This window comes from Electrophorus electricus, chromosome 7 (assembly GCF_013358815.1).
Source record: "Electrophorus electricus isolate fEleEle1 chromosome 7, fEleEle1.pri, whole genome shotgun sequence".
NCBI lineage: Eukaryota > Metazoa > Chordata > Actinopteri > Gymnotiformes > Gymnotidae > Electrophorus > Electrophorus electricus.
This window is the reverse complement of record NC_049541.1, coordinates 10,919,800-10,947,299: the sequence shown is the minus strand read 5'-3', so window position 1 is coordinate 10,947,299 and position 27,500 is coordinate 10,919,800. Positions and strand designations below refer to the sequence as shown.

Sequence of the window (27,500 nt, the reverse complement as noted above, 5' to 3'; positions counted from 1 at the left end):
ATGCAGCTTTACGCACAGAGCAGACCACAGAGGCCACTGCTTCTCATGCCGGTAATGACTATAAAATGGTGTTGCGACGGGGGCACAGTTTTTGTTTACTCTATAATCTCCTCTTATGTAAATGTATATGGTCTTTAGTTATTTTTCTAGTTTTTGTGTGTTTACATGCATGGTCCTGCGCGCACACACACACACACACACACACACACACACACACACACACTCCCCCTCCCTCCCCGTATCCCTCTCCCTCTCTGCCAGTTTATTTCAACATAGTTTTGTTGACCTGGCTATACGTAGTACCAAAGTTTAGTAAATACAGCTTTCAGAAGTAACTGACACCAGAGCTTGTCAAGGCTTTCTTTGTTTTGCCCCAGGCTCCACCTCAGCCTGGAACTGGAGTCCTATCTGCCCCTTCAGGGGATGCTTCACCCACTCAATATCACTCGAGTACCTGCTTCGATCTCACTGTGACCTCTTCATCCATAAAACAGTGGACTCCGCCAAGTGATGCTCTGATGCTGATGCTTTTCAGCAGTCCCCGCACTACTCGCAGGGTCGACTTTATAGCAAAATAGTTATAGCCGTATAGTTACACGGTTATAGTTTCAAACTTTAACTCTGCATTTTGCATGGTGGGAGGAGGTCCTGGACTGTACGATGGTCCAGGTGCTTTCTCTGCCACAGTACGATACTGGCAGTGGATTTAACACTCCCACGCTAATGACATAATTACAACAGAGCTCACGTCTCACAGGTCTGGTTTTCCACACGGCGTAGCTCTGTCTGGCAGCACCGTGTTGAGGCCGAACGCACAGTGACTCAAAACTTTAACTAGTGAGTGTTGTCTGCATTCACGTTTCAGTACAGAGAGCTACAGTGCGACTTTAATGAGTGCTAAATGGAATACACCTGTGTGAGTTTGAACAGTAACTGTAATCCTCAGCAAAATATGGCACACCAACGTAAAATCTGGCTTAGTTAAAAGAAAGCCGGGTCAGTGCTTGGGATTTTAATACGCATTCAGAACTTTAACCTTTGCTATCTGATCAGATGGCATACCATATGTTTTTGTGTGATCTGACAAATTTGAACATTATTCAAACCTGACATCACAACAGTGGAGGATTCATCTCATTTACTTTCTTCCAGTTCAGATGTCTGGTATGCATAAGATACCCGAGACAAAGCAGAGTTGACTAGCTGCCCAAACACATGGTCTCAGGCCTTGGCCATGGGCTTAAATCTTCTCAGTTGTTTACTGTCTTTTTATTTGCTCTCAGCTATATGAACTCTGATGGTCTTCCAACACAAAGACTTTCCCAGAGTCTGCCAAATGGAAACAGTATATTTCCTCCGTTTACACTCCCACCAGATCTTTTTTCTTGCGCTTCGGAGAGCCACAACCCTGCACTAATGTAGGATCTCCATCAAGCTGTCAGCCACCCTGTTGCTTGTACCCTGCTCTTATACATCTGTGCACGGTGCCCCGTGGGCTCTGTTCCTTAGTTGTACACTGGACTCTCTGGAGTTTGGGTGGGAAATCCCATCACCTCCACCTTTACCACCTCCATATGCACCACCCTTGCCCCCCACTCAGTGTTTCGGGGCAGTTTATGGGCAGTTTAGGGTAAATATGAGAGTAAATTAGAATTATATTTCTACCGGACTCTCACCACTTGACGCACACACACACACACGTATGTGTGTGCATCTCAGACTGTTTCGAAATACATTTATATCCACACAGCTAAGGCAGAGACGAACCAACGAGCCAGCACCTGTAGACAAAGGCAAACTTTAAGAATCCTATAAAGCTCTAGCTATCACTACCTCGTATTCCCTTTCCTAGCTTGGCGTTAAATGACGAGTCATGACTGTAGGTGCTGTTGGTGTAGGTGTAAGTCGGTGCTTCCTTTGAGTGCACCTCTGATAACTCCTAATCCCGCAGCCTCCGCGGAGACTCCGCGGAGACCCCGGCAGCCGCCGTGCTGAAAGGCGGCGCGCTAAGAGCTGCGCTAAGCTTCCGAGGTTTTGGCAAAGCCCCGGGGCTCCTCCCTCTTCCGCCACGCTCCCTGTCTCCGTCTGTCAGAGCTCTTCATGCGCCACAAAACTCCTGAATCTGCATTTCCTCGCCGCCTCGCCCCCACTGCATCGTCATGGGCGATAATTACAGTGCAAATGTGCTTGTTTGCAGAAATAATCTTGTCGAAATCTCACCGGGTCAGGAGACGTGTGGTACGCCTGTTTTTTTCTTTTGTTTTTTTTTTGTGGTTGTAGAAAATTCCTACAGCTGACAGTGTTGAAATGTTGCTCAACAGAGCAAGCATGTTGCTTCTACCATGTTGAAAAATGCCATGAATTTTATTTTTAGTTATAAGAATTCTTGTGTGTGATTAAAATTAATCACTATTTTGATTCACGCCCTAAGCCTGTGGTCAATTTTCACCTCCAGGCAACTGTGTAATAAGCGTATACCCGGTGAGCTCAGTACGCATGAGCTTCCGTTCACATTCATCTTATCTATTAATTAGTAGCGTGATACAAATCCATCATGCTGGGAAAACAAGGATGTGTTTCATCATTGTCTGAGCTTATCAGCATTCAGGAGCAGTACAGTTTAACCATTTTAAAAGAGCTGATACAAGGTGAAAAGACTTTTTTCACTTGTAACTGATGGTGTGCTTAAAAGTTTCAGTGTAGCTGTAACAGTTGCTCTTTTAATCTTTCCATACCCCTCGTTTTCTCCTCTCCTTCTCTGCTCATTATCGCCTTTGTTTTCTGCTCCTCTGTTCTTTCTCCACTCTCTTTCTCCATCTCACTCCTTTCTTATTCTCTTTCTCTCGTTGTGTGGGCGTTTTTTAATTGCACCCCCCGCCGCCTCTCGCCAGGTATGTCGCAGTGACCCAGTTCTCGCCGACCCACGCGCGGAAGGCTTTCCCGTGTTTCGACGAGCCCATCTACAAGGCCACATTCAGGGTGAGCCTGAGGCACGAGGGCTCCTACCAGTCCCTCTCCAACATGCCGGTGGAGGCATCCACCACGGACGAGGACGGCTGGGTCACCAACAGCTTCTCCAGGACGCCCCGCATGTCCACGTACTACCTGGCGTGGGCCGTGTGCAACTTCACCTACCGAGAGGCAGTCACGGATGGCGGCGTCGTGGTGAGTCTTACGAACGACGAGATACAGCGATCGTCTCTTCCCACACGTACACATATACCCTGTCTGGGATGTGCAATATGTAATTGATGGCCTGAGGAAGGCATGGACGCCTGTCTGAAATGACTGATGGAGCGAGTTAGCGCATGGCTAACCGCTATATTCTGCAATATTGGAATAAATGCCCTGGGTAGCAGTACTCTGTTACATTTTTTCGTAGGGGCCCGTGCACTGTTTTAGCTATCCTTCACAGAGGCCTTTAAAGAGCATGTCTTAACTGTTTTTTTTATGTTTATGGCTGAGAAATAAAACTGCCTATCCTTTGTTGATGTCAACCAAAACCCAAAATTCATATTAATTTTTAAGCCTTCTAAGCCAGATTCATGGACAGTTGTGATGATATTCAGTCTATTTTATGTAGGCTAATGGGTCTTTTGTGACCTTTTTCGCTATTTATATTTCACTAATGCCAATCAGACTTACTGTTTATTGAAGCTGTGAGAATTCTCTTGTAAAGCCAGTGAACAGCTTTATCCCAACTGTGCAGATGATGTTTAATGGAATAGCTGAATTAAATCTGGACAGCCAGAATCCTGCTTGGTCCAGCCCTCGGGAGTTAAAGTCCTTCACAGTGTCAGCTGAGGACTTAGTGAGGTACGCAAAGCTAGGGTTACACTGCATTAATTTGACTCCAGTCATAGACATGAATCACAGCTGCACTGAGTCTCCCCAAACTGCCCCTGGTCTGCAGATTGTAGGGTCAGATTTGATGGTTGGCACAGAAGTATGGGAGGGATGCATTTATTGTCTCTCAATCTAGCTTCTAGTTTTGGGCCAGTGAGAGTATAAATTAAACATGTTTGATTTGATTTTGACTGATCTTTGGACTAGCCTAGCAGTATGCTGGTCAAATAGACAATGAAAAATGACTCGGTAGACTCAAAATAAACCCAACTCAACAGACAATGAAAACTATAAGCATGAAAAATGTAAACAGGGGAAGCAGATTAAAACAAATTGCAAACAAACAATTTGTCAATTTAGCTGTCTTACCTAGCAGCCGAGGTGAAAACTCCAGCAGATGAAGTTGGGAAGAAAAGTCAGTACTTGTTTTCTGAGAGAAAACACAGGTGATTTACACCGTTTCTAAAGTGTGGGGATTAAATGAAGCATACCTGTTCTTGACAAAAGCAACCCGAACAACCAAGTGTACAGCCACATATTCTAAGAGAAGGCATGATACTCCCTGTGCGGTACTCTGTCTAAGCTAGACTATTAGAGCCCTACATGGACAAAAAAGGGTTGACAACCCAAACCAGTGAAACCCCAGAAGTAAGTGTCAGGTGCGACTTGCATTGATTTTCACAGTATTTCACAAGTATTTTTAAATTTATTTTTTTATTTTTTGCTTGTTTTTGGTATTTTTTGTTTCCGGGAGAGAACCATACAGATTTAGTTATATACATATACATACATATCTTTACAGCTACATTTATACCAATACTTAGAGATAAAAACTGGGAATTCCTTTAGGAAATCGTGGCATCTGCATTTTGGGGATAATGTGTTTATGTCCATATTTAACCATTCACTTTACAGTGCAGAGAGAGAAATACGATGGCCAAGTGGCTTCACACTGTTATGGCACTCATAAGGTAGCGTTGCTGGAGCAAAGTGATTACCTGTGGCTGAAAGAAATTGAGAAAAACTGCACAATAATCGACAATAAAAATATATGTTTGCTTTCCAGTTTCCTCAGACCTTATTGGTATCGTTAGCATATCTCTACTTGTTGTAACGGATATTATTTGATGAGTTATGTTTGTTTTTTCACCATAGTTTCAGTCAGTTTGGTTATTTTATAATGAACACAGCAATTAGCAAATCTAACATGAATAGCGCTCCTGTATCTCACCTGGTAGAGCAAGGTGCTAACAACACCAAGATCATGGATGCCCAGAGAGCACACACTGTGAGATATATATACAGTGGTGTGAAAAAGTGTTTGCCCCCTTCCTGATATTTTTTTGCATGTTTGTCACACTTAAATGTTTCAGATCATCAAAACAAATTTAAATATTAGACAAAGTTAACACAAGTAAACACAGTTTTTAAATGAAGGTTTTTATTATTAAGGGGAACCTACATGGCCCAGCGTGAAAAAGTGATTTTGCTTCATTTGCCTCAGTTAAGGTCAGTGTTCATGACTCCACCATAAGCAAAAATGGCCTGCATTTTCTGCATGAGACGAAACCACTGCTGAGCAAAAAGAACATAAAGGCTCATCTCAGTTTTGCCAGAAAACATCTTGATGATCCCCAAGACTCTGGGACTTTGTGGACTGACGAGACAAAAGTTGAACTTTTTGGAAGGTGTATGTCCCATTACATCTGGCGTAAAAATAACACAGCATTTCATAAAAGGAACATCATACGAATAGTAAAATATGGTGGTGGTAGTGTGATGGTCTGGGGCTGTTTTGCTGCTTCAGGACCTGGAAGACTTGCTGTGGTAAATGGAACCATGAATTCTGTTGTCTACCAAACAATCCTGAAGGAGAATGTCTGGCCATTTGTTCGTGACACCAAGCTGAAGCGCACTTGGGTTCGGCAGCAGGACAATGATCCAAAACACACCAGCAAGTCCACCTCTGAATGGCTTAAGAAAAACAAAATGAAGACTTTGCAGTGGCCTAGTCAAAGTCCTGACCTGAAACTGACAGAGATGCTGTGGCATGATCTTAAAAAGGCGGTTCATGCTCAAAAACCCTCCAAAATTACAACAATTTTGCAAAGATGAGTGGGCCAAAATTCTTCCACAGCACTGTAAAAGACTCATTGCCAGTTATTGCAAATGCTTGATTGCAGTTGTTGCTGCTAAGGGTGGCCCAACCAAGTTATTAGGTTAAGGGGGCAATCACTTTTTCATGCTGGGCCATGTAGGTTTGGAATTTATTCCCCTTAATAATAAAAACCTTCATTTAAAAACTGCATTTTATGTTTACTTGTATTATCTTTGTCTAATATTTAAATTTGATCTGAAACATTTAAGTGTAACAAACATGCAAAAAAATAAGATATCAGGAAGGGGCAAACACTTTTTCACACCAATGTGTGTATATATATATACACACACACACACACACACACACACACACACACACACACACACACACACACACACACACACACACACACACACACACACACACACACACACACACACTAGGTTTCTCTGGATAAGAACATCTGCCAAGCTGAAAACGCAGGTGCAAATCCAATAACATAGTGGACTAAGTGCAGCCACTCTTTGTGAGCTCTGAATATATAAAATGTAATCAAATCCACATTTTGAAATTCAAGCTAAGTAGCAAGATAATTTCTGTTACACTATTTAGACTTATGGAACAGGGGAAAGGACTGAGATACATTACGTTGCAGTTAAACATTTCTGTGGATCAATTATGAGTTTAAACCAAAGCATTGTTCATTATGCTGACCATAATGAAAACACCCAGGTGGGACAGACACCTAGATATGTATTTCTAACAATCAAGAAAAAGTACTTTTGAGGGCAACTTGCAGATTTATTGACCATTTTTGTTCTCCTAGCCATTACACAAAGGAGAAAAGCAGAAATATGAGAAGGTTTGAGGCAATGAAGAACTCTGAGAGCATTCTGACTTCCCTCCATAGCCTAACATTAGATCCATATCTTTAAACTTTCTCTCACTCCTGCCTCATGCAATCTGCTTTTCTTTTTTTTTTTTTGCACCGACACAAAGCTGTGATGCAAGCAGGAACAGCTAGCGTTTGCTCTGCCGACCCTGCCTGTAATCAGACAACACGAGCACACATTTCCATGACAGGCTGCAGAGTTCACACTTACGAATTATAAGGTGTTATGATCCCTGGTCATTTACTGTTATGAGTTATTGATTTCTGGAGGGACTTAGTGTCCTCATCAGCCGTTACGAAAGGCTGCGCAGTGTATTCAATGCTTTAAGGTGTTCACGTTGGCCAGAATTTCAAGGTGAAGAGTAGCTTGACCAACACAGAACCAGCACGGTTGAAATAAGTGTGGTCTGACAGCAATGGTCAATTACCCTTGACTGACAGTTTTAAAACCCCACCTTGTTTATCACTGCCTCAGAATTTCCTGCCGTGGCTATTCATCCCCTTAAGCTATTAGAACAAAGGTGTCAAATCCTATCTGCAAAGGTACAGAGGGACAGTGTGACTGTGGGATTTCATTGTGGCCCTGCAGGAACACACCTGACTCCACTTGTTTAATCAGTTGGTCTCAGTCTTCAACAAAGTGATTAGTTGTAACAGGTGTATTCCTGTTTGGCAGGAAGGAAAACATTCAGGCACACTGGCTCTTTGTAGATAAGATCTGACACCCCTGCATTTGAGGGGGAAAAGGTTGACCCATCACGGCACAATAAGCCACTTTCCATCAAAAATGGCACATGTTTACTTGTGGGTGGGGTGAGTTCTGTGAAATCTGGTTTTGAAAGTGATTTGACATGTGCTTCGATCCAACCCCCTTCCCCTCTGGAGGGGTACCTCTGTCATGGAGGCAATTCCTCTGGTTTTTGCCCCTCCAAATTTACTGCTCCGCCACTACCCTCTGGTTTCCAGTCACACCTGTTCCCCGTTACAATTCCATCAAGTCTGTGTAGTTGCATCGGGAAGTTTTGCTGTGGTTATGTGCATTTCTGAGCCATAGCTCCTATGATTTCTAATACTTGAGCTTTCTAGTTTTGGGTCTTCTGATTGTGGATGAAGCCTGTGCTAATCATGTCTGTTTGTGTTTTGACCCTTACTTGTTACTATGACGACTACGTTTGGATTAAGGCCGAAGAAAGCCGTCACACATGTATCCTTCCTCCCCTCATGAATTACTAGGTCTTATGCTAGCTTTGCTGTAAAACTGGAGCACCTGGTACTATCAGAATCAGGTCTAATTCCCTCAGTTCATGCACAATATATGCAAGACTCTCTGAGTGCATACAGTATAATGTTAAAACCAGTGGTGAAAAGCACTGCTCACAGAAATTTCTCAACATGCAGAGTTCAGTATCAGCCCCACTTGCGGAAATTTCACCACCCTGCAGAATTTGGTTTCGGCCCTGTTCCCATAGATTTGCCATCTGTCAAAGTTTATTTTTGACTGCCCAGAATACCAGATCTGTTCCCTACAGAGTTTAATCCCATGTCTGATTTTACACACCAGGGGCTGATGTTTAGATGCTTGAACACTCTGATTAGACTGATTTTGTGCCAGAGCTAAATTCTGTAGGGCACTGGTTCTGGAACAAGGTTTTGAGTAAACACTACAGCACATATATCTGCAGGTGCAGTGTTGGAGCTGAACTATGCTGGGTGACAGATCTACCACGCTACTCATGCTTTGGCTTATCTGTACTTTTCCGTCATGCTTCTCGACTCAGATATCACCATCACCTAGCACTGTGATCTTGGCCAATGCAATTATTATGTAAATAATCTCTTTTGGCATAATGTTTCAATCTTTTTTGCTGTCGTCTGTATCATCTCTTAAGTGCATCATGTTATAATCGCAGGCATCTTAAGAATCTGTTACTTTATAGTGGCTTAGAGCTGGTGCCCACCCACTAACTCTCCATCACCAGACAGGCGCGCCCACCTTCCCCGGGCCGTCTGACACACAGGTCAGGCCATGTGGAGAGGCTGCACGAAAACAGCGAGAGAGAGCGTGAAGCCGTCCATGTTGGCTTGGGCGTAGGATTTATGCCCCACACATGCACATGCTTGCAAACATGTGCTAACTGCGTACACACGTTAGTACCTACTAACTGCATGCACATACACGTGTGCGTGTACGTGCTGACTGCATGCGTGTTCGCACTTGCACACTTTGATAAGTCAGCGAACTGCAGCAGGCAGGTGCATCTTGTCTGTAGTCTGCAACTGCAAAAGGCAGAAGAAGCAATGGAGAAGCCTTCCACGAGTGCTCCATGCTGAGTGCTATTATCCCTCCTCTGGGAGTGTTCCTAACCTCAGCACAGCACACCACGCGCAGGCTAGCGCAGACGGTGGGAGACGATTCGTGAGGGGTGGGAGGGATGTATGCTATTATAAGCTCTGTGTCAGGAAGAAAGAGGGATTGCACTCTCTGACAAACAATTAAAAAAGGCTTCTTCTCCTCCTTCTCACCGACGGCTGTGCCAGACCAACCCTAAACAGATTAACTTTCTCCTCTCCTTGTCTCTGTTCTCTGCTCCTGACACTTATGTAAATCGTTTTTTTTGTTTGTTTGTTTTCCTAATTTCTTCTAATTAACTTGAGCTGGGTCCAAGAGGAACATAACTATTCTCTAGTGTCACTACAGTTTCATTTCCCCCAACTCCGCCCCCCAAACCCCCCACCCTCAGGTTCAGTGCTAATGTGTATTTGGAGCCAGTTCTTTTTCATGCTTAAGCACCCGTTCAGGATCAGTGTTTAAAAGGATCAGGAATAAAAGAAGCAATTTCTGTGTTTCTTTGTAAAGACACATGTCACGAAACTGCACAAATATTTGCTTGAGAGATGCAACAAGCGTCCTCACAAATGATCCATTTCTCCATAAGAAGTGCGTAATCATTTTTGTGATCTTGATTCTAGTGCCACAGAATGGAGGGCTTTCTCCTACGTTTATGCTTTTTCTCTGTTGGCTTTGTGACATGTAAAATGTTAAAAAAAACAAGAAAAAGTGCAGCTCTTACAGCATATGTCACATAAATGTTTCATGACTTAGTTTGTCAACACCAGCACGCTGAAGGAGGACATTCAAATTCTCCAAACTGAGGAAATCTTGGCCTTATGCATATCTGAAAGAGAGTGCGAGACCGTCTCCCACCTGAGAACATTCTCAGCGAGTTTAATTTTTAAATTTACACACATCTGAAGGAGACCTTGCTTTCCTCAGGGTAATAGAGCATCTTTTCTGCTGAGTTGGGTTACCTGTAGCTTTTAGCTGCCTGACGGAAGCCTAGCTGTATCCTTCACTCTGAGTGGCCGGGTCCGCCTGCCATTTGCATATGATCTGCAGCTGGCTCTGCTAAATCAGCCAAATGCTTGTGGTTCCAGCAGACTGGCATCTGGCACTTTCATTGACCACCTGCCTCTCTTGGGCCCCAGCTGCACGCAGTCCCCTGTCACCAAAGTGACCTACAGGCCGCTCAGCAGCACCCATCAACTCTGTAACATGCAGATGTCCGTGTTCGGGTCAGGACATCGCGGACTTTCGTTATAGGCTTCAGTATGGCTGGGGCGGTCTATGGTGTGGGACTAGACACAGAATCAGTCACGTCTCACAAGCAATGCTTTGGTGAATTGTTTATTTTTAATTAAGTCATCAACAATAACAGCTCTGGATGTAACGTTAATGTCTGTGATTTTTTTTTAGTGGATCGGGGCTTGTTCATACAAATCTGCAGCCCTGACCTCCTGTTGGCCCTGACCTCCTATGCAGATGTTTACCTGAATGAGGCCAGTTGGTGTTTTTGATCGTTCATTCTGGAACGATGGAGCTGGTCTCCAGTAGAGCAGACTTCCGCATGTTTCACTTAATAATGCTATAAGCTAATTAAAAACCTGAACTAATTAACAGAATTCCTTGCATGAATTCAGAGCAGAGAAAAGACTGAAATTGGCATCAACACACTATTGATGAAGTCATCCATACTCATCATCCAACTTGCAAGTAAACACAGGCAGTTTCCAAAAGTTTAATATTGGCGGCAGCTCGCCAAAGGTGAAGATTAGCATACAAATTTATATTACCCTTAAGAAGACACTTGGGCCACATCTATATTTATCTAAGATTTGGAGTCTGGTGTTGTGTGCATATCTAATTTCTCTTTGATATTTGAATCTCCTAGCATGCGATACACTGAAACTAAGCAATGTCTGCAAACAGGAAGTGCTTCGCATAACCTCCCACAGAGCAACGGAAGTCAATAGTTTATATCAAACTGTTGAATTTTAATATTAGAACCTTACAGTGCAAACAAAACCAGGTGTCAGCGTACGAAACTTACAATAGCTCTCCAGTCACTTGCCAAAAAGTCTCACCTCATCTCTCACCTGAAATGCTGTGAAACGGTTGCAAGCCCAGGAACGCGTCACATCTCATACCACACAGGCAAGATCTGCCAGGCGGCATGTCGGGACGCCAACTTCCTGCCTGGATTGTTACAGTGCTGACGGCTGTGCTAGCTCTACCCGGGCGGTGTCACGGCAGACGGTGTGAATCGGGGCCCTCCGGAGCCGTTCCCTCCTCTGTAGTGTTGAGCTGATTTCTGACTCGCTGAGTTTTAACAGACTCCGTTCTGTTTCACTCATTCGTGCACTACAAACCGTGGGGATCCTAAGAGCTTTAGCTGGTGTCATTAGCCGCTGGTCGATAATGGACAGCCGGCCCGTTCAGACACGGTCTATTCCAGTCCAATTAACCCCATTAGAATCCCAGACCAAGCCTTCTTCTACAGAAGAAGAAGGTGCTTGATTGCTTACACCAAATGGATTAGCTTTGAGTCCGAATAATGGATAATTATTTTGCCGAGCCTCATTTGTCTACTTCAGCACAACTGTCCTAATTACACGCTGCTTTAAAATAATGTCAACTTGATGTTTTGTTTTTTGCTTTTTAAATCACCTCAGCGCTCAGCCATAAACATGGCATGTTTTTTTAACAAGTTGTAGAAATGAATTACTAAAGAACAAACATGCCAAGTAAAGGCAGCTAAAGTCAAACAGGGAGGCAGGGGCTCTGAAACAAGGGCTGTTTTTCCTTTTGTTGCGATTGTGCGTGCATGTTAGGCCAGGCATATGAAGCCATTCATTCTGACTGGATAGATGTCCGTGCAGAAAAGGCCACGCGTCAGCCCTTGGCTATTCCAGTGGAACAATCTCTTTTACACTGAGAATGCATCTCAAACAAAATGTCTCTCTCTCTCTCTCTCTCTCCCCTTCCCTCCATTTTCTCTCGCTTTCTGTCTCTCCTGTCTTGGTTTCTCTCATTTTCTGTTTCCTTTCACTTTGTTTCTCACCCTTCTCCTCTCCTCCCCCCTTCATTTTCTTTTTTGCTCAGTTTCAATGCTCTCCTCTCTGTGGCCTGGACTATGCATGAGTAGCCAAAAACAAACAAACCAAATCACATCAAACAATAACACAGTTGCGCGGAGAGAGCATCTAAAAGCTATTTAATGCAACATTGGCTAAGAAGGGTGGAAACAGCTGCATGGGGAATTAAACAGAAGCATTATGGGATTCTACAGACATATAAAGACCAAAGATCCACAATTGGTCAAATGATAGTTACTGAATGCCACACCCCAGTCACTCCAGAAATGCCAAAGCTGCGCAGTAGTATGCTTGGGGAGGAATGTCCTTCGCAAGGAACTAAACAAGCGGGGGTTTCCTGGGTACAGTACGGAACCTGGCATGCAGCTCCCGTTGGATGAAGTCAGTTCTCCTATTATACGGGGCGAGGATCGTTTCTAACGCAAGCCAGTCATTTTGTTTTAAGCAAATGGAATATCTGCATATAACCGCCTTCATACTGCCTTCTCCCTTCAGATCACACTGCGGCTATTATTGGTCTTGTCAAGATTAGAGGGAAAGATATTCTGAGTGTTGCGTTCCGGGCTCATGAAGGGGGCCTGTTGGGGGTTCGTGAATCTCCCCAATAACGAGATGCCCTGGAGCCAAATGTCTGAAACTTAACAAAATATCACGCTCGCCCTGAACACCCTTTTGCTGGTTCTGTCTGTGCTGTGCCATTGGAGCAGATCCGGCTGTACGCCAGGCCCGACGCCATTCAGAGCGGATCGGGAGACTATGCCCTCCACATCACCAAGAGACTCCTGCGTTTCTACCAGGATTACTTCAAAGTCAAATACTCCCTGCCAAAATTAGGTAAGGCTACATGTATGTGCATGCATGCTCTCGCATGGTACACACTGCTCATTGATGGTTCAGTGGTTATAGTATGTGGATTTTGTGTGTCTGTGTGTGTGTGTGCGTGTGTGAGTGTGCGTGTTTGTGTGTACGTGTTTTTGTGTGTGTGTACGGCCATGGGAGGCCCACGGAGATCTGGTGCACATTCACAGAGTTCACTGATAATGCAGACTGTCAAGTCCTGAGAGTGACTTCTGGGTTTGGTCGAGATTGCTCTTGTGTGTTAAATGTGCTAGATGTGTGTGTTAATATTTTTGATGTACACTACCTAAATGCTTGCCGCAGTGTGTGTGTGTGTGCATGTGTGTGTGTGTGTGTGTGCGTGCGTGTGTGCAGGCATACATCTGACTGTTTGTCTGTCTTTCACTCCATCAGATTTCTGTGAGTTTGGTGTCTTCACTGAAACACACACATTAGTCTCTCTGGTCTGCACTGACATGTGCGTGTGCTCTTATAAAGTTGAAGCTGGCAACTTTTGCTACTGAGGGCATTGTGGTGTTGAGAAACTGGACAACATGTGGAACCCTGCTATGCCTCCACCCCCTCCGCGCACATTCACTCCTTCACATATCTCTCTTTTCTCCTGTTCTCCTTCTCTTTCCCTCTCACTGTAGAATTGCACACTCAGTCATCACCCACTCATGAACACTGACTCTGCATTCTGTGGGAAATGTACTTTTGCTACTATTACTAAAAACTTCAGGGCAGATGCTAGTGTGTGTGTGTGTGTGAGATTCGTGCAATGTTCCTCATTTTACTACCCATTGTACCCAGCCTTTTACTTCCAGATGCTTTACCTTAAACTGAGTACTTCCTGTTTAAGATGAAATGATTACTTCCAGGGTGATTGATTAATAGTGGCCTGATAGCGTCGGTTTGTGTCATGGTCCCAGGGTAGGACTGAGTCCTTTGAAACAGCCAGGCCAGCTAACAAGGCGTTTTCATTAAGCCTGTTCTATTGACTGATGCCGTGAAGGATTGTCTTGTTCATTCTTTTCAAACTAAACATTTTAATGAAGCCAGGGCCATTTTAAGGCTCTCTGTTTCCCTCCAGGTCTTAGCTGGTGTTGACAGCTGAGTAATGAAGGTATTTTAGACTGGACTGTTTTGTGACAATTAAGCTATGCCAGCTGAGCAGGCGAAGTCCACCTTCAGCCCACGTCTAGGTTTGATCATAATAAAGAGGAACTTCTTTGTAGAGGATGTGGAGAAACTAGCAAAGCTTTTCTTTGGCAAAGCTGCTTCTACAGCCCAGTGCACACCAATCCAGTACTGACGTTCTCCAACAAACCCTGACATCCTCCATCGAACCCCAATATACTCCAACAAACCCCCGACATTTTCCAACAAACCCTGATATCCTCCAACAAATACCAGCATTCTGATGTCGACAGATGGTTTTTGAATGTTCAGGAAATTAACTAACAAACTAAATGAGCCAGTATGAATGGGAACAACATTTTAGGCACTTCCCAGGGTGTTTACTTGAATACTTGCTGGAGAACACAGGGACAGCGTGCTCTTTTCTTTCATGCCATTTTCACGCCTGTTTTTTTTTTTAAATCAACTTTAAAGCCCCTCGCTTGCCCAATAAAATGGGCAAGACACATTCTTAATGCGCAAAACGGTTGCTAAGACCAAGGCTTGCTGTTGTAACATTAGATGCGTAGGGGGTGGGTTCTGGAGCGAGAGACTGCTCCGTTGAGGACCGAGGCATCGTAAGAGAAACGATCTGGATGTAATGCTCTCCTTGGTTACGTAAAGGCGCCATCTGCGTGCCGAGGAAGACTGCAGCTGCAGGACCTGGGGTCCCTGATGGAAGGACGCTCTATCGCTTTCCTCATCCGGGAAAGGAGAAAAATGACAGAACAGTGCGAGAAGGCCGGCACAAAGCAGCTCACAAATGGCAGATCACATGTTGTCTGGAGTTCTTGAAGAACACAAGGTTAGCTGCTTGAGGTTTTTCTTCAGAAAGCCTTTTTTTATTAAAAATTGCATCGCCTGTGTTTGTTTTTTTTCCCCTCCCTGAAATGAGACTAGGGATCCATTTTATTAAAAGGGTCACTCGGGTGCCTTGCTGTGGTTCCATCCACTTCCAGACGTTTTTGTTCTTCACTCTTTTAATCTTTGTTCAGGCTACGCCGCATGGTCGCTTGGCCGATTTTAGATCTCACCGACTCCCTTTCAAAATAACGAGTGAGATGTGGTCCTCCGTTAAGCTGAATTCAAGCGCCGCCGTTTCTAGAAGCCTAAACATCCGTGTGTGTCATTAGGCTGCACAGTAAAAAAAACAACAACAAATGCCTCTATTTTTCAAAGCTACCCTTCTGAGCCAGAAGAATATACATATAGCCCACCGAATAGCTTTTTCCTGCAGTGCACCGGCTCTGGTATTTGAATGGAAGGTAACTTTTGGCTGTGGTGCTTGACGGATCCCATCTCAGGCTCCTGGACCTGGCCGTGTGTTTGTGCAGCGGCTCACGGTGGCCGATCGATCTTGTCCGGCGTAACGGGTCTGAGAAGCGGTGCCGCAGACCGTAGCTCTGCTCGGTCATTAAAGAGCTTCATCGTTTTGCCAGGTGAATTTTAAGTAGAGTCCAATTAGAGCAACTTCATCATGGGCTCCCCTTTCCTGTTTGACAACCCACACACACGCACACGTGAAGGTGTGTATTTCAGAAAAAGAAACAGAAGGGGATTTCAAAACCTGATCTGATGAGACAATGAAAAGAGAAAAATACACTAATAATAATAATGACAGACCTTTTTTTTTTATTATGTGTGGTTCTACCCAGTTTTAAAGAGGGCTATAATTAGCGCCCTGGAACATGAATCTGTGTGATTGTGTGTGAGCTAGCAGGCAGCAGGCAGGAGTCCATGGCCTTGATCCGTGTCTCGCAGCTTTGCATCCCGTGGCACGGTGCTGCCATCCCACAACCCCCCTCCCCCCGCACAAACACACGGAGCGTCGGCATGCACAGGGGGCATCAAATCGGTTCGGATTTTTTTCCTCGCCTCCACGGTGCCCTCTTGCATCGCTGCTCCCTCGGCCGTGCCGACAGGTCGTTTTGATGCTTTGCAGCGTCAGGGCAAGAAGCTCCTTCAGCTCCCCGGGTGGAGAAGGGGTGGAGGATGGAGAGGAAAAAAAAAAGCACCCCAAACCAACAACACGCAAGCAAACAGAGAACCGCTTTCCTGCCATTTTCCTGAGTCTCTCCTGTGGCCCCCTGCAAGTTCACGCAATGGGCCTGACGCCTGACTCCAACACTTTGTCTGGTGCTCCTCGTGAGCAGAAGAGCATCACTCACTGTCTGATGTGCAAATGTCAAGGCAATTAGCCATCTAAAAGCCAATTAGGCGTTTAATTACCATCCACCCGTCAAATTGGATCAGAACGAAGTAAGTGATACTCCAAGGTAATAATGCTAAATCACGCAGCTTGAAGAAATGTGATTTCTGAAAAACAGACAACTAAGAGTCACAACTCAGAATTTGTTTGTCCACATCAGGCAGGAACCAGCTTGGATTGAAAAAAAAAAACAGATTAATGGAGTCATTTACAGACCACAAATACAGAGTCTGTCCAGCCCTGCTGAGCTCCTGTTTTCAACGTAAACAGGATTGACACCCTAGAACTTCAGAAGCACTTTGCTTCCACATCCCCTTTCCCACAGCTGTCTGAGACATCCTGTTTTTCTGCAAACCTTGTGGACTACACTGCAGTTTTTCTACCACTACATCTTACAGTACAACACACTACAGTTACTGCCTTATTTACTTATTTATTTTAAATAGACCAAGAGACAGGATTTTCTGAAGAACATCACTACCGAGCCAACAGACACTGACTGGTCATTAGAATTCCGCACAGAATATGTCAGTGTTTCACACTTCGTTGGAAGATTATCTGTTGTACCAACAAGAATATATTACACTGAAAGGAAGAAGTAAATGTTAATGTGTAAAGGAGCATTAGGCATGTACTTTTTAAAAGAGGTCCTGCACACTGGAGCATTGATCTGAAGGAAATGATTCAGAGAGAGAGAGAGAGAGAGAGAGAAATCAATGGACAGACGAAGTTGGACAACCTCTACCTTCTCGTCTGAAAGGAAAGGATAGAGATTTAGTGTCTTGCAGCTGCTCTGTGCACATGCGCACATGTGCGTATCTGTTATTTATTGTGTGACTAGTGGAATAGTAGTAGTGAAGGGCAGCAGAAGTTTAGCACATTTATACAGAATGATTTTCATTGTGCAGTGAGTAGCATTTTAGTGCCAGCGCTGCATGTGGTTCCTTGTTTTTGACCCATTTGCTAATTTGTCATCTTCAACCCATCAAATGATGGTTTCTGAATGTCTGAATGTCTAACAAATATGTTCAAAGTAGTGCAGCATTCACACGCAACGCTTTGTGTGATCATTTTGTGTGTCATTTTTTCTGACATTGAAATAACCCTATATTAGGCTTAGATGTTTTTATTTAATTGGTCATTATTAAGACTGACCATAACCTACCAAACCCAGACATACAATCTGACTCAGCACCAGTTCACAGATCTCAAACTCTGAAACCCAGATGTTGGCACTCCACATTGCGTCTGCTCGATCCTGATGTGTTCTCGAATATCCGTCCAGCTCCGAGCCTTTTCACTGGAACGCATAAAGCGCCTGCTGGCCGCCAGCGTCACACACGTATGTGGTGCTCAGGCGTTGGCGATTCGGGGTAGAGCGAGTGGAGTGCATGCTGGGATAGAGATGAAGCGCTTGCTCACACAGGAAATGGGGACTCGTCAGGAGAGAGCGCGGACCTGGTGCCAAAGAAGAGGAGATCAAGCTGGATGTGTTAATCTGAAAGAATGAGAGATCACTGGCCCAACACTGGGCCAGTGTGTTATACACCCTGCCTGTTGGCTCAGCCTCACTGGGTGCTCAGTTTTAAACCCGTGTGGATGTGATAGAACTGCATTTGTGCGTCGAAGCCTCCTGAATAAATTCACCCCCGGTGCAGGACCACACGGATTCCAGTCTCACACAGATTCGTTTGGTTTTTGTTCATTCTTTTCCAGAAACTTCTAAAGCAAACTGACAACATCAGAATGCTGGAGTTTGTGGAATTGGATTGAGATTTAGGTTTGGTTGCAGAATTTGTGATTTCGTTAGTGAGAAGCTCTTGCTTTAGCACTTATGAAATACAGTGCTGTTGTTGCTACTATGTTGTTCTGAAACTCTCAAAGTGGTTGTAATTGATTTTATAGTCCTGGCTAAATAAACATAAGCCCAGAGGACTTCATTCTTGCCCCACATCCACCATTCAAACCATTTCCTAAAACACCTTCTTCAAAGACAAGACTTCTTACACTTACACACATGCAAAATAGCTGACAGGTAAGGATGCTCATGGTAGAATTTTTATTTTTCCTTTCAGAGTCTCAGAGCAACTATTTTAGTGATAGCTATCAGGAGGTAAAGGCAGTTTTCCTCAAATATACCACTTACAGCAACCTTAACCAAACTTTAGATTTGTTAGTAGCAGTTCAGTAGCTGTGCCAAACAAGGCCTTTTCTTTTAGCTTATTGTTTTTGGGTTTTTTGTTCACTTTAGTGTTATTTCGCTGTTCTGGCAGACTTTGGATATATCCATTACTCTGTTTCCATCTCTGTCAAAGCTTTGTCATCCCTCCAAGGTCATCTCCCTCATGGATCTTTTGGATCTTATTATTATTTCACATAAATCTAAACAGTGAAATTGTCATACACCTCCCTTCCAATATCATTCACAGCTCAGCTTTGAATGGCCACATAATAATTCCCATCAGCCCTTGCTGCTTAACAAAATATAAAAAAAGGATAGCCCATGCTAATATTCAATTTCCTGTCACCTTCCACTACACTTTTGTGGCTGTGAGTTACTGCAGCAGGCTGATAGCCATCAAGGAGCCTTTCTGTGGCACACTAGGCCAGGACGGGGACTCTGGGAAGAAAAAAAGAGATAATGGTAATCCTTTATCAAACTCATTACACCTCATTGAAGGTGGATGAAGACCTGGGAGGGGCTTCAAAGCAGCCCCGTTGCCCCTGAGAAAGCTAGGGTCATAGAACTCAAGGGTACTGCGCTAAGAGGAAAGAGGAATGAGCTGCATTGTAAACGTGTCACTGATCTGATGTCTGCATGATGAAGGTCAAGAACCCTTCGGCACACCGTGGAGGCAAATTATGGAGGGAACAGCAGGGGCTTACCATTGCAGAGTTTGATGCATTACAGATCATGTAAAAACGGAGGTGTGCTGCAATGTGAAAGGTATTGCAACCACTTGAAATCACTTCTGTGATTTTGAAGTGAAATGGTGTCAAGTATTCGTGTTTCATTAAAGTTTGAACCAATTTTTTTTTTTTTTTCCCCTGTTTCATGGTTTGCGAGTTGAGGACTATAAGTAGGTCAGTGCTTACTGTCCTGCTGTCAGCCTTCTTCCTTGCTAGCATTTAGGTATTCATTATTACATTACTGTCTTTATTACACTTGCTTATATATATATACATACACACACACACACACACACACACACACACACATACACTGTATATATATATATATCTACACACATAAATACACTTTACAGTGTGTGTGTGTGTGTGTGTGTGTGTGTGTGTTTATATATATGTGTGTGTGTGTGTGTGTGTGTGTATGTGTATATACACACACACACACACACACACACACACACATACACTGTATATATATATATATACATACACACACACACACACACACACACACACACACACACACATACACTGTATATATATATATATACATACACACACACACACACATACACTGTATATATATATATATATACACACACACACACACACACACACACACACACACACATACACTGTATATATATATATATATACACACACACACACACACACACACACACACACACACACACATACACTGTATATATATATATATACATACACACACACACACACACACACACACACACACACACACTGTAAAGTGTATTTATGTGTGTGTATGTGTGTAGATATATATATATATACAGAGAGAGAGAGAACAACAGGAGATTTGTGGAAGAGAACCCTCACCAATAGCACGAGTCACCATCCAGTGTGGGATTTACCCCGGACGTGCCCTTTCCCTGCTGCTGTTCTGCATAGATCTGAACCCCCTCAGTGAGATCATCACCACGGATACCGGCTATGGATACCGGCTACAGAATGTAGCAACCATCAGTCTCTTCCTGTACATGGATTACATCAAGCTGAATGCTAGAAGTGAATGAGACATTGACTCACTAATTCATCGGAATGTCATTCAGACTGGATAAGTGTTGGAAGGTGGCTAGAACTGAGGGGAATCACACTACCAGAGGGTAATATAACAGATGTTGAGGGCATCTACAAGTACCTTGGAATCCCAGAGGCAAATGGGAATCAGGAAGAGACCACAAGGAAAGCAGCTGCAGCCAAGGACTAGTGAGCGTCAGAGTGCTTAGTGAGTACCACAGACAGCAGAAACCTGAGGAGGTTGGAAATGAGGGACCATAATGGGATGATAAGATGTGGTGGGTGAAGGCAACTGTGGTTCCCGTGGCAATGGGAGCACTAGCAGCCGTGACCCCGAAACTGGGAGAATGACTCCAGCAGATCCCAGTAACAACATCCGAGATCTCGTTTCAGAAGAGTGCAGTTCTGGGAACAGCTAAGAGAGTACACAGGACCCTTAAGCTCCCAGACTTCAGGTAGAGGACCCGAGCCTGAAGGAAAAAGAAGACCACCCAGAGGGTGAATGGGGAATTGTTCTATTATATATATATATATACACCCCCATATATATATATACACATCCCCCATATATCTCCACTCTTCAATCTGCCTATTTTTGTTTGTCCAAAACAGGAATGTGCTGACTCCCTGGCACCAGACAGCAAGCTGTCTGATTCCGACTCTCCCTGACTTCCACTTTTCTTCCCAGTCCTATGGGGCTCAGTTCTGCACGTGTAACTTCGTCTCCTCTTCATGTGTGCACATGCGATAACGAGGAGCTCTAATTTAATCTCAGACTAAGCACATCAGGTTCCATTAGTGGGCATACCTAATTCAAGAATTTAATTTAGCGCTCCCTGGTGGGAATCGCATGTGTGTTTTTAGCTGCTTTCTGTTCTTTATCAGAACAGGTTATTATCACAGAGGTAAGAGGCCAGAAGGAGGAGCCCTTAGCTTCACCACTTCTCTTTCATAAGCACTTCTCTCTCTCTTTTTCTCTCTTAGCCACTCTGCTCTTGCGTCTCTGCTCCCACAGTGGAGAGAGGGTAGTATCACACACACAGTTAGGAGCATGAGTCAGTCACTGCCTATTCAGTAATAACACAACCAGCAGTAACCTATTAGCAAAACCAGTTGGGTGCAACCACTGATTTCTAATAAAGAACTGGATAGCTGAGGCAATAATAATTTATATAGTGAAAGATGAGACCAATCTGCCATACAGATATGCCCAAGGCCAAGACACCATTACAATGTTTCTAATGTGCAGGATGGTATGCCGCAAATCGACTATTTTCAAGGGATGTGGAAAAACATCCACAGGTGGAGGTTTAACTAGGACAGAGTAAAGCTGTATTGTTCATATATTACATATGTGTTTCTTACATTTTTATAAATTTTAGATTAGAAAATTACTGTATCGGTTTTAAATGGTTTAATTCAGCTCCAACTGCTCTGGCATTACCTTAGCTAACGTTAGCTTGCTAGGTAATATTGAGATTGAGCTTGTACACAGTTATCGATTATTACAAGTTTATTCTATATATACTAAAGAGGCTAAATTATTTTTATTTTGATTTAGCCCATGTGGCAAGCAGACTAATCAAAGCTACATGGCTCCACACCGGGGCTACATGACATGCCTCCACACCTGGACACTGTTGCTAATGTAGGATTGTAGGACAGTGACCGTTCTACGGAGGGCTTAAAGGGTTAAATGTATGCTAAAACAAATCAATACTACTTCAAGCTGTTTTATAATGGTGGGAGAGTTAAAATTTGGGTTGATGAGATACATTTTGATATTGTTTTATCATCTTTTAAATGAAATGTGATGGTGATTTCAGAATTTAGTTTCAACATGTTACAGATATTCATTTTGATGGGTGCCTACATCTGTTTAGCCATGTGTTCCTTCTAATTTCTTCACTAATGCATTGCAGTGAATTTCCCACAAGCAGAATTTGTATCACCAGAATGTGCAAGGGTCAGACAACAGATTTATAGTCCTGTATCACCGACAACAGACTCAGAAACTGCAGCAGGTTTAGACCAGTCCACCATCTGCAGGTAGCTAAGGCGATAGGTTAGCTAGTTATATGAACAAACAAATCTTGTTTTAAATCTTTGTTAATGTTAGCAAAACTAGATGGCTAAAACCATTAGAAGACTCTGTAGAAGAGTCTAGTCATGGCACATAGTCATGGTTGTTCCTCATATTCTGTTAGCGTGAGTGACAAAGTACAAACGGCTATGCCCTCTGACCTTTGAAAAGGTCGGCAAAAATGGGCTGTAACCCCAATAACAGACACAAATACTGTCATTCTGACATTATTTTTGGCTGGCTGACATTTTTGGTTAACCGACAGTTGCTGGACTGGGTGGATAAATCAGCCTGAAGTGACATAAAGGTGGATCTGCCTCAGAGGCAGCGTCTATATGTTAGCCTGGGAATATGACTCATTCACTACTGTGACCTTCAGTGTGCTTTTAACCCATAGAGAAATTGGAATTTACCTTGGTGGAATTTGAAAAACCTCTGGATGTGGGTCTTACCAGAACATATTTGACATCCCCTCCCCCCTTTTTTTCCCTTTGTGTGTGTGTGTGAGTGTGTGTTTACATATGCAAACGTGATCACAAGCGATTTGGGGCTGCAGTCTGTTTGAGACCGCATCATGCGTCCTGAATGTCAATGGGGCCTTTACTTGAATGGCTAAATTTCACTGTTGCATCATTTGTGTAAATCTCAGTTCTGTGGTATTCCAAAGCCACTGACACACAGGTACTCTTTATAGGGTTAAACGCAGTAGTGTTGCCACATTTCTCCAGCAGATCGTAAAGGCTCGAGGAGTGTTTGATAGCAGTGTGTATGTGGTGGGACTGCTGAGGTGTCAGGAAAGGTCTTGGTTTCTCTCTCTCTTCCCCTTCTCTTATTTTCCCACTCTCTTGCTCTTCTGTGTTCTCTCTCTCTCTCTCTCTCTCTCTCTCTCTCTCATCTTTTGCTGAAACACATGCTGCTATTAGACTGCCCTAGTTAGTCATCATCGCTTGGCTTTTACCTATATAGGAAAATCTAAAATTAGGAACAGGTGGTATATACGTAGGCGCACTGCAATGTGTAATATAATGTACAGTCCAGTACAGAGTAGGATGTTCATTTTGAAGAGATCAGGATCAAACACGTTTTGACTGATTTCATTTGGGTAACTCAAATTCATTAAACTGAGAAAGACTACTGGGAAACAAGATAGCTCCATAGTGCTTAACGAGATAACTCCACAGTTAATTAGAAAGCCTTTCTCTGACTTTGCGGGGAGCTATAGCTTTAGCTCTCCTCACAGACTTCTATTTTTTAGATTAAGCAGAGCTAAGTGGTTCTGACAGTCTTAAAAAAGTGAATGTGCATAAAAATAAAAATGACCTTAGGGGTGAAGAGAGGAAAAAAGCAGCTTGAGCACTAAACTTCTCCATGTTTGTAAATGCCATTCCTGATGAAATTCCATTTAATTCCATTGCTGATGTCAAGGGGCGAAGGTCACTGTAGGTAAAGACACATGCATCTTTTTCCAGCATGAGCCCCACGGTCCTGTCTCCCAGTTATGCAGCGATACCGGGATACACTCAAACCGTTCCTCGTCTATAATGGCGGTGTGCTGTGGTTGATAATCAGAACATCCAGTATTCCAGCACGCAGCTAAGAGATTAAGCGTGTGTTAGCCGAGCAGTTGCAGAACCAATGGGTTAGGTGGAGCCATGTGTAAGTGTTTTCAGCAGTATGGTCTGCACACTAAAACAGGGCTGTGTGCTGTGTTAGCATTAATTATTGAAACCGCACTGGGAAACAACCCTACCGCGGACTGACAGAAGAGGGGGAGGAGGGCTAGTCTGCACCATCACCTGAGATGCTGCTTATTTCAGACGGTTTAAAAAGGCACATTATTATGCATTCTATCAAAACTGCGGCATGCAGTTCACAGTACGTGTGGTTTTTGCTCTGCAGCATGAGTTTGTTTTTCATGGGTGTGCATGTAGGTAGTCACGTGTCCAGTAGGTGGAGACATCAGAAAAAAACACTCCATGCTTGGCGCTGTTGACTATGTGGGAATCTCGATGCACACAAGCTAAGAAGCAGCTAACAGCAAAGCTATCAGTAGAAATGGTGAACCATCTTGCTGTAGATGCTACAGTTGGCGGACAGTATAGCTAGCTGGCTATCGAGTCCCTGTTTATCATTACTGTGTAGTATAAATCTCTGTACAGTTTTACTAGTTTGTGTGAGGTAATGTATTGTTGGCATTAATGCATTTCAGCAGAATTTACAGCTGCACAGTATCTTTTACAATGCATAATACTTTATCCATTAAAAGCAGAACAATTACTTTCTAGCAGCAGCAAAAGCCAAAAGCAAAAGGTATGGCAGCCATAACTCAGGCATACCACCCACCCCCTCTAGAAAGCTAAGGAGAATAGCTCACTTCACCGCTCAGTTGGACTGTCACATGAAGGGCTCTAATCTGCTAGTAGTTTAATTCCAAAGTCAGTCATGATCCTGAAGTCGGCCTGAAATGAGCTCGTCGGGTAGCCGGTTAGGTCAGGTGTACTGCAGCATCACCGGGACGTCCAGCAGGTACCAGGTGTTCCACCGGGACTGCTGGGATGGGACCCACTGGAAAGCACCAGTATCGCTCCCCAGGTCTCTAACAGCTGGTGGGGTCACTTTCCAAATGCAGCTCACACACCACCTCGATCCGTCTGGCATCGTGAAGGTAGGTGGCTCTGGCTGTTCAGTGATCTGCAAAGGCCCAGACCAGAATAGCTGCAGTTTATGGTCCTGGTGGCAGTCCAGATGCCGTCAAGAAACTACAGACACAGTCAAGGACTGTGAAATGAGGTGTCCTCGGTCTCTGCGTCGTGCCAAGCCGTTGTTTCATTCTGTGCTCGCAGGTGGCATCCCGTTACAGTTTTCCCCACTCACCAGACAGCCTGTGCAGTCTTTCACCATGCTTTCCATGGTCAACGCTTGTCAGTGTCAAGAATGCTGTCTTATCTGCACAAAGCCCTGATGGATCTCAACCCGTGGCGATGACATAGGCAGCTGGAAGCCTCAGGGCAAAGGTCATGCCAACACAACCGCCCCCCTTTAACCTGACAGGAAGACGTCAGCTCTTCTGATCCCTTACAGGGTCACCTGGCATAGATAAAGCTACAGAGCTGGGAGAAACCAGTGTTTGCTGAGAAAACACCTAAAAGATCTAGGGAGAAAAGGTTGCTTAGAAAAGAAATTGGAGCATCTGGATAAACTCAGGTTTAGCCGTGGGCAGGTCTGGCGCTGGAGGGGCTGTAATTGGAGCGTACTGGGGACGGAAGCGATGGTAGTGAGCCATCGTGCTCAGAAAGGAAACAAGCTGAGGTAGACAGGTGTGCCCGGGTATGCCTTCATGTTTGAGCAAAGCGGACAGGGCATGTTGGTCCCCGCACGACAATGTCACGCAAGCAAATCACTGCCCCAGAGTTGACGGCAAAAATGGTCCACATGGTTTTCTGAAAGAACGCAGACGCAGATCACCTGCAGCAAAAAAATAAAACAATACAGCACGAGTCATGAAGTTACTGGTATGTTCAGTCATCTGGTCTCTAATCAGTTCATCCTCCAGAGGTCTAATCCCACAGAGGCCACCCAAGCCCTTCAGATCAACACCATGCAGCGAATCTGACTCACGAGTCTTTTGTATGTGCAGAAGATCCATGGGAAATGCTGCTCTGATGAGAAGCAATATGGTTAGCCTGCACAGTAACGGTGTGTGGGAGCATAGCCGCTGCCTTACATGTCTTAAAAAAGTCTCTGTCCTTCAGTGCCCAAGCAATGAGATAAGCCAAGAGCTTCTGTACGTGTTTCAAATGACTCAGCCAGTGAGCGCAAGGAACCGAAGACTCATCAGTCAGTGATTAGGGAAAAGGAAGGAAGAGAGAACACGATCCTCCACCAGTTTTACGAGTCACTCACAAAGCCCCCCGTTTAGCTGGAGTGCTGCTTGGATTTACTGTGCACCCTCAAATGCCATCACACGAGCCAGCAGCACAACCATAGCAGCCATAGTTCATATGTAACAAAACACTGGCAGTTTGTAAATCTTAAAAGGGTTTTTGTCTTGTTCAAAAAGAAACAGTAAGTGTTGGGACAAAAGTCACAACAGGTAGTCGATGAAAACGTCCATATTCTTTATTAGATCTGTCCCACTGACATTTTTAAGGAAAGATATTCATCACATAAAACAAACTGGCTTTGCAGCCAATGTGCCAGAACTGGATAATCAACTCCCTGCTTTTTTGCTTCCACTGTAGGACCAAACGTTTATCACGGCCGTGTCAGGCTGAGACCGATTATGGTTCCTTTTCCCACAAGTGTTGTGCTTCACGGCCATGAAGTATTTGTGGTGGCGTCTTACTATCTATCTGGTCGCTATGTGTGTCTGACATGTCTGGAGTGGTGAATGGTTCTCAGTGATTCTTTTTATGGGTGCAAAACAGCACGGGACATATTCAAACGTTAGCAGCAAGAGAGAAGGCAACAAGAATTGTCTTACCACTGTGTAAAACCAATCGGCAAAAGAATGGATCCGGTCCTTACGTCATAACGACGTCCCACCCAGTTTTGCAGCTCACCATGCTGAGAAAACCATGCTGGTTTAGAAGCATTCAGGGCCAGACCTTGCTCATGTGGTAATGCCGTTGGAATGGTTACTGTGTCCTCAGAACTGTTTTGGCCTACAGTGAAAATAGGGCTCATGACTTCACTGCAGTGTGCGCAATTGGTGCCAAACAATTACAAGTTCTACACTAGTTAAATACAGAAGTTTTTTTTAAATGACCCCACAGACTGTGTTGGCAGCCAGCCTTAGATTAATATAATAACAGCCTCAAGTAATCTCAAGTTTCATAAAATTGATTTTGCCAAAAATATGTACATTTAATAACTGGAATTATCAATTAAAACGAATATTAATGGTGTTTATTCAGTCAAAAAAAAAAATCAGTTTTATCAGTTTTATTGTATG

The 27,500-nt window shown here is 44.0% G+C and overlaps 1 protein-coding gene across 1 annotated transcript in view; it reads left to right on the top strand.

Moving 5' to 3' along the window:
• Positions 1-27,500, top strand: part of trhde.2 (thyrotropin releasing hormone degrading enzyme, tandem duplicate 2) — a 142,846-nt gene that overhangs the window by 2,731 nt on the left and 112,615 nt on the right. The window contains exons 3-4 of the mRNA XM_026997268.2: positions 2,892-3,165; positions 12,980-13,106. Coding sequence (XP_026853069.2) covers positions 2,892-3,165; positions 12,980-13,106 — 401 coding nt within the window. The remainder of the gene's footprint in view (positions 1-2,891; positions 3,166-12,979; positions 13,107-27,500) is intronic.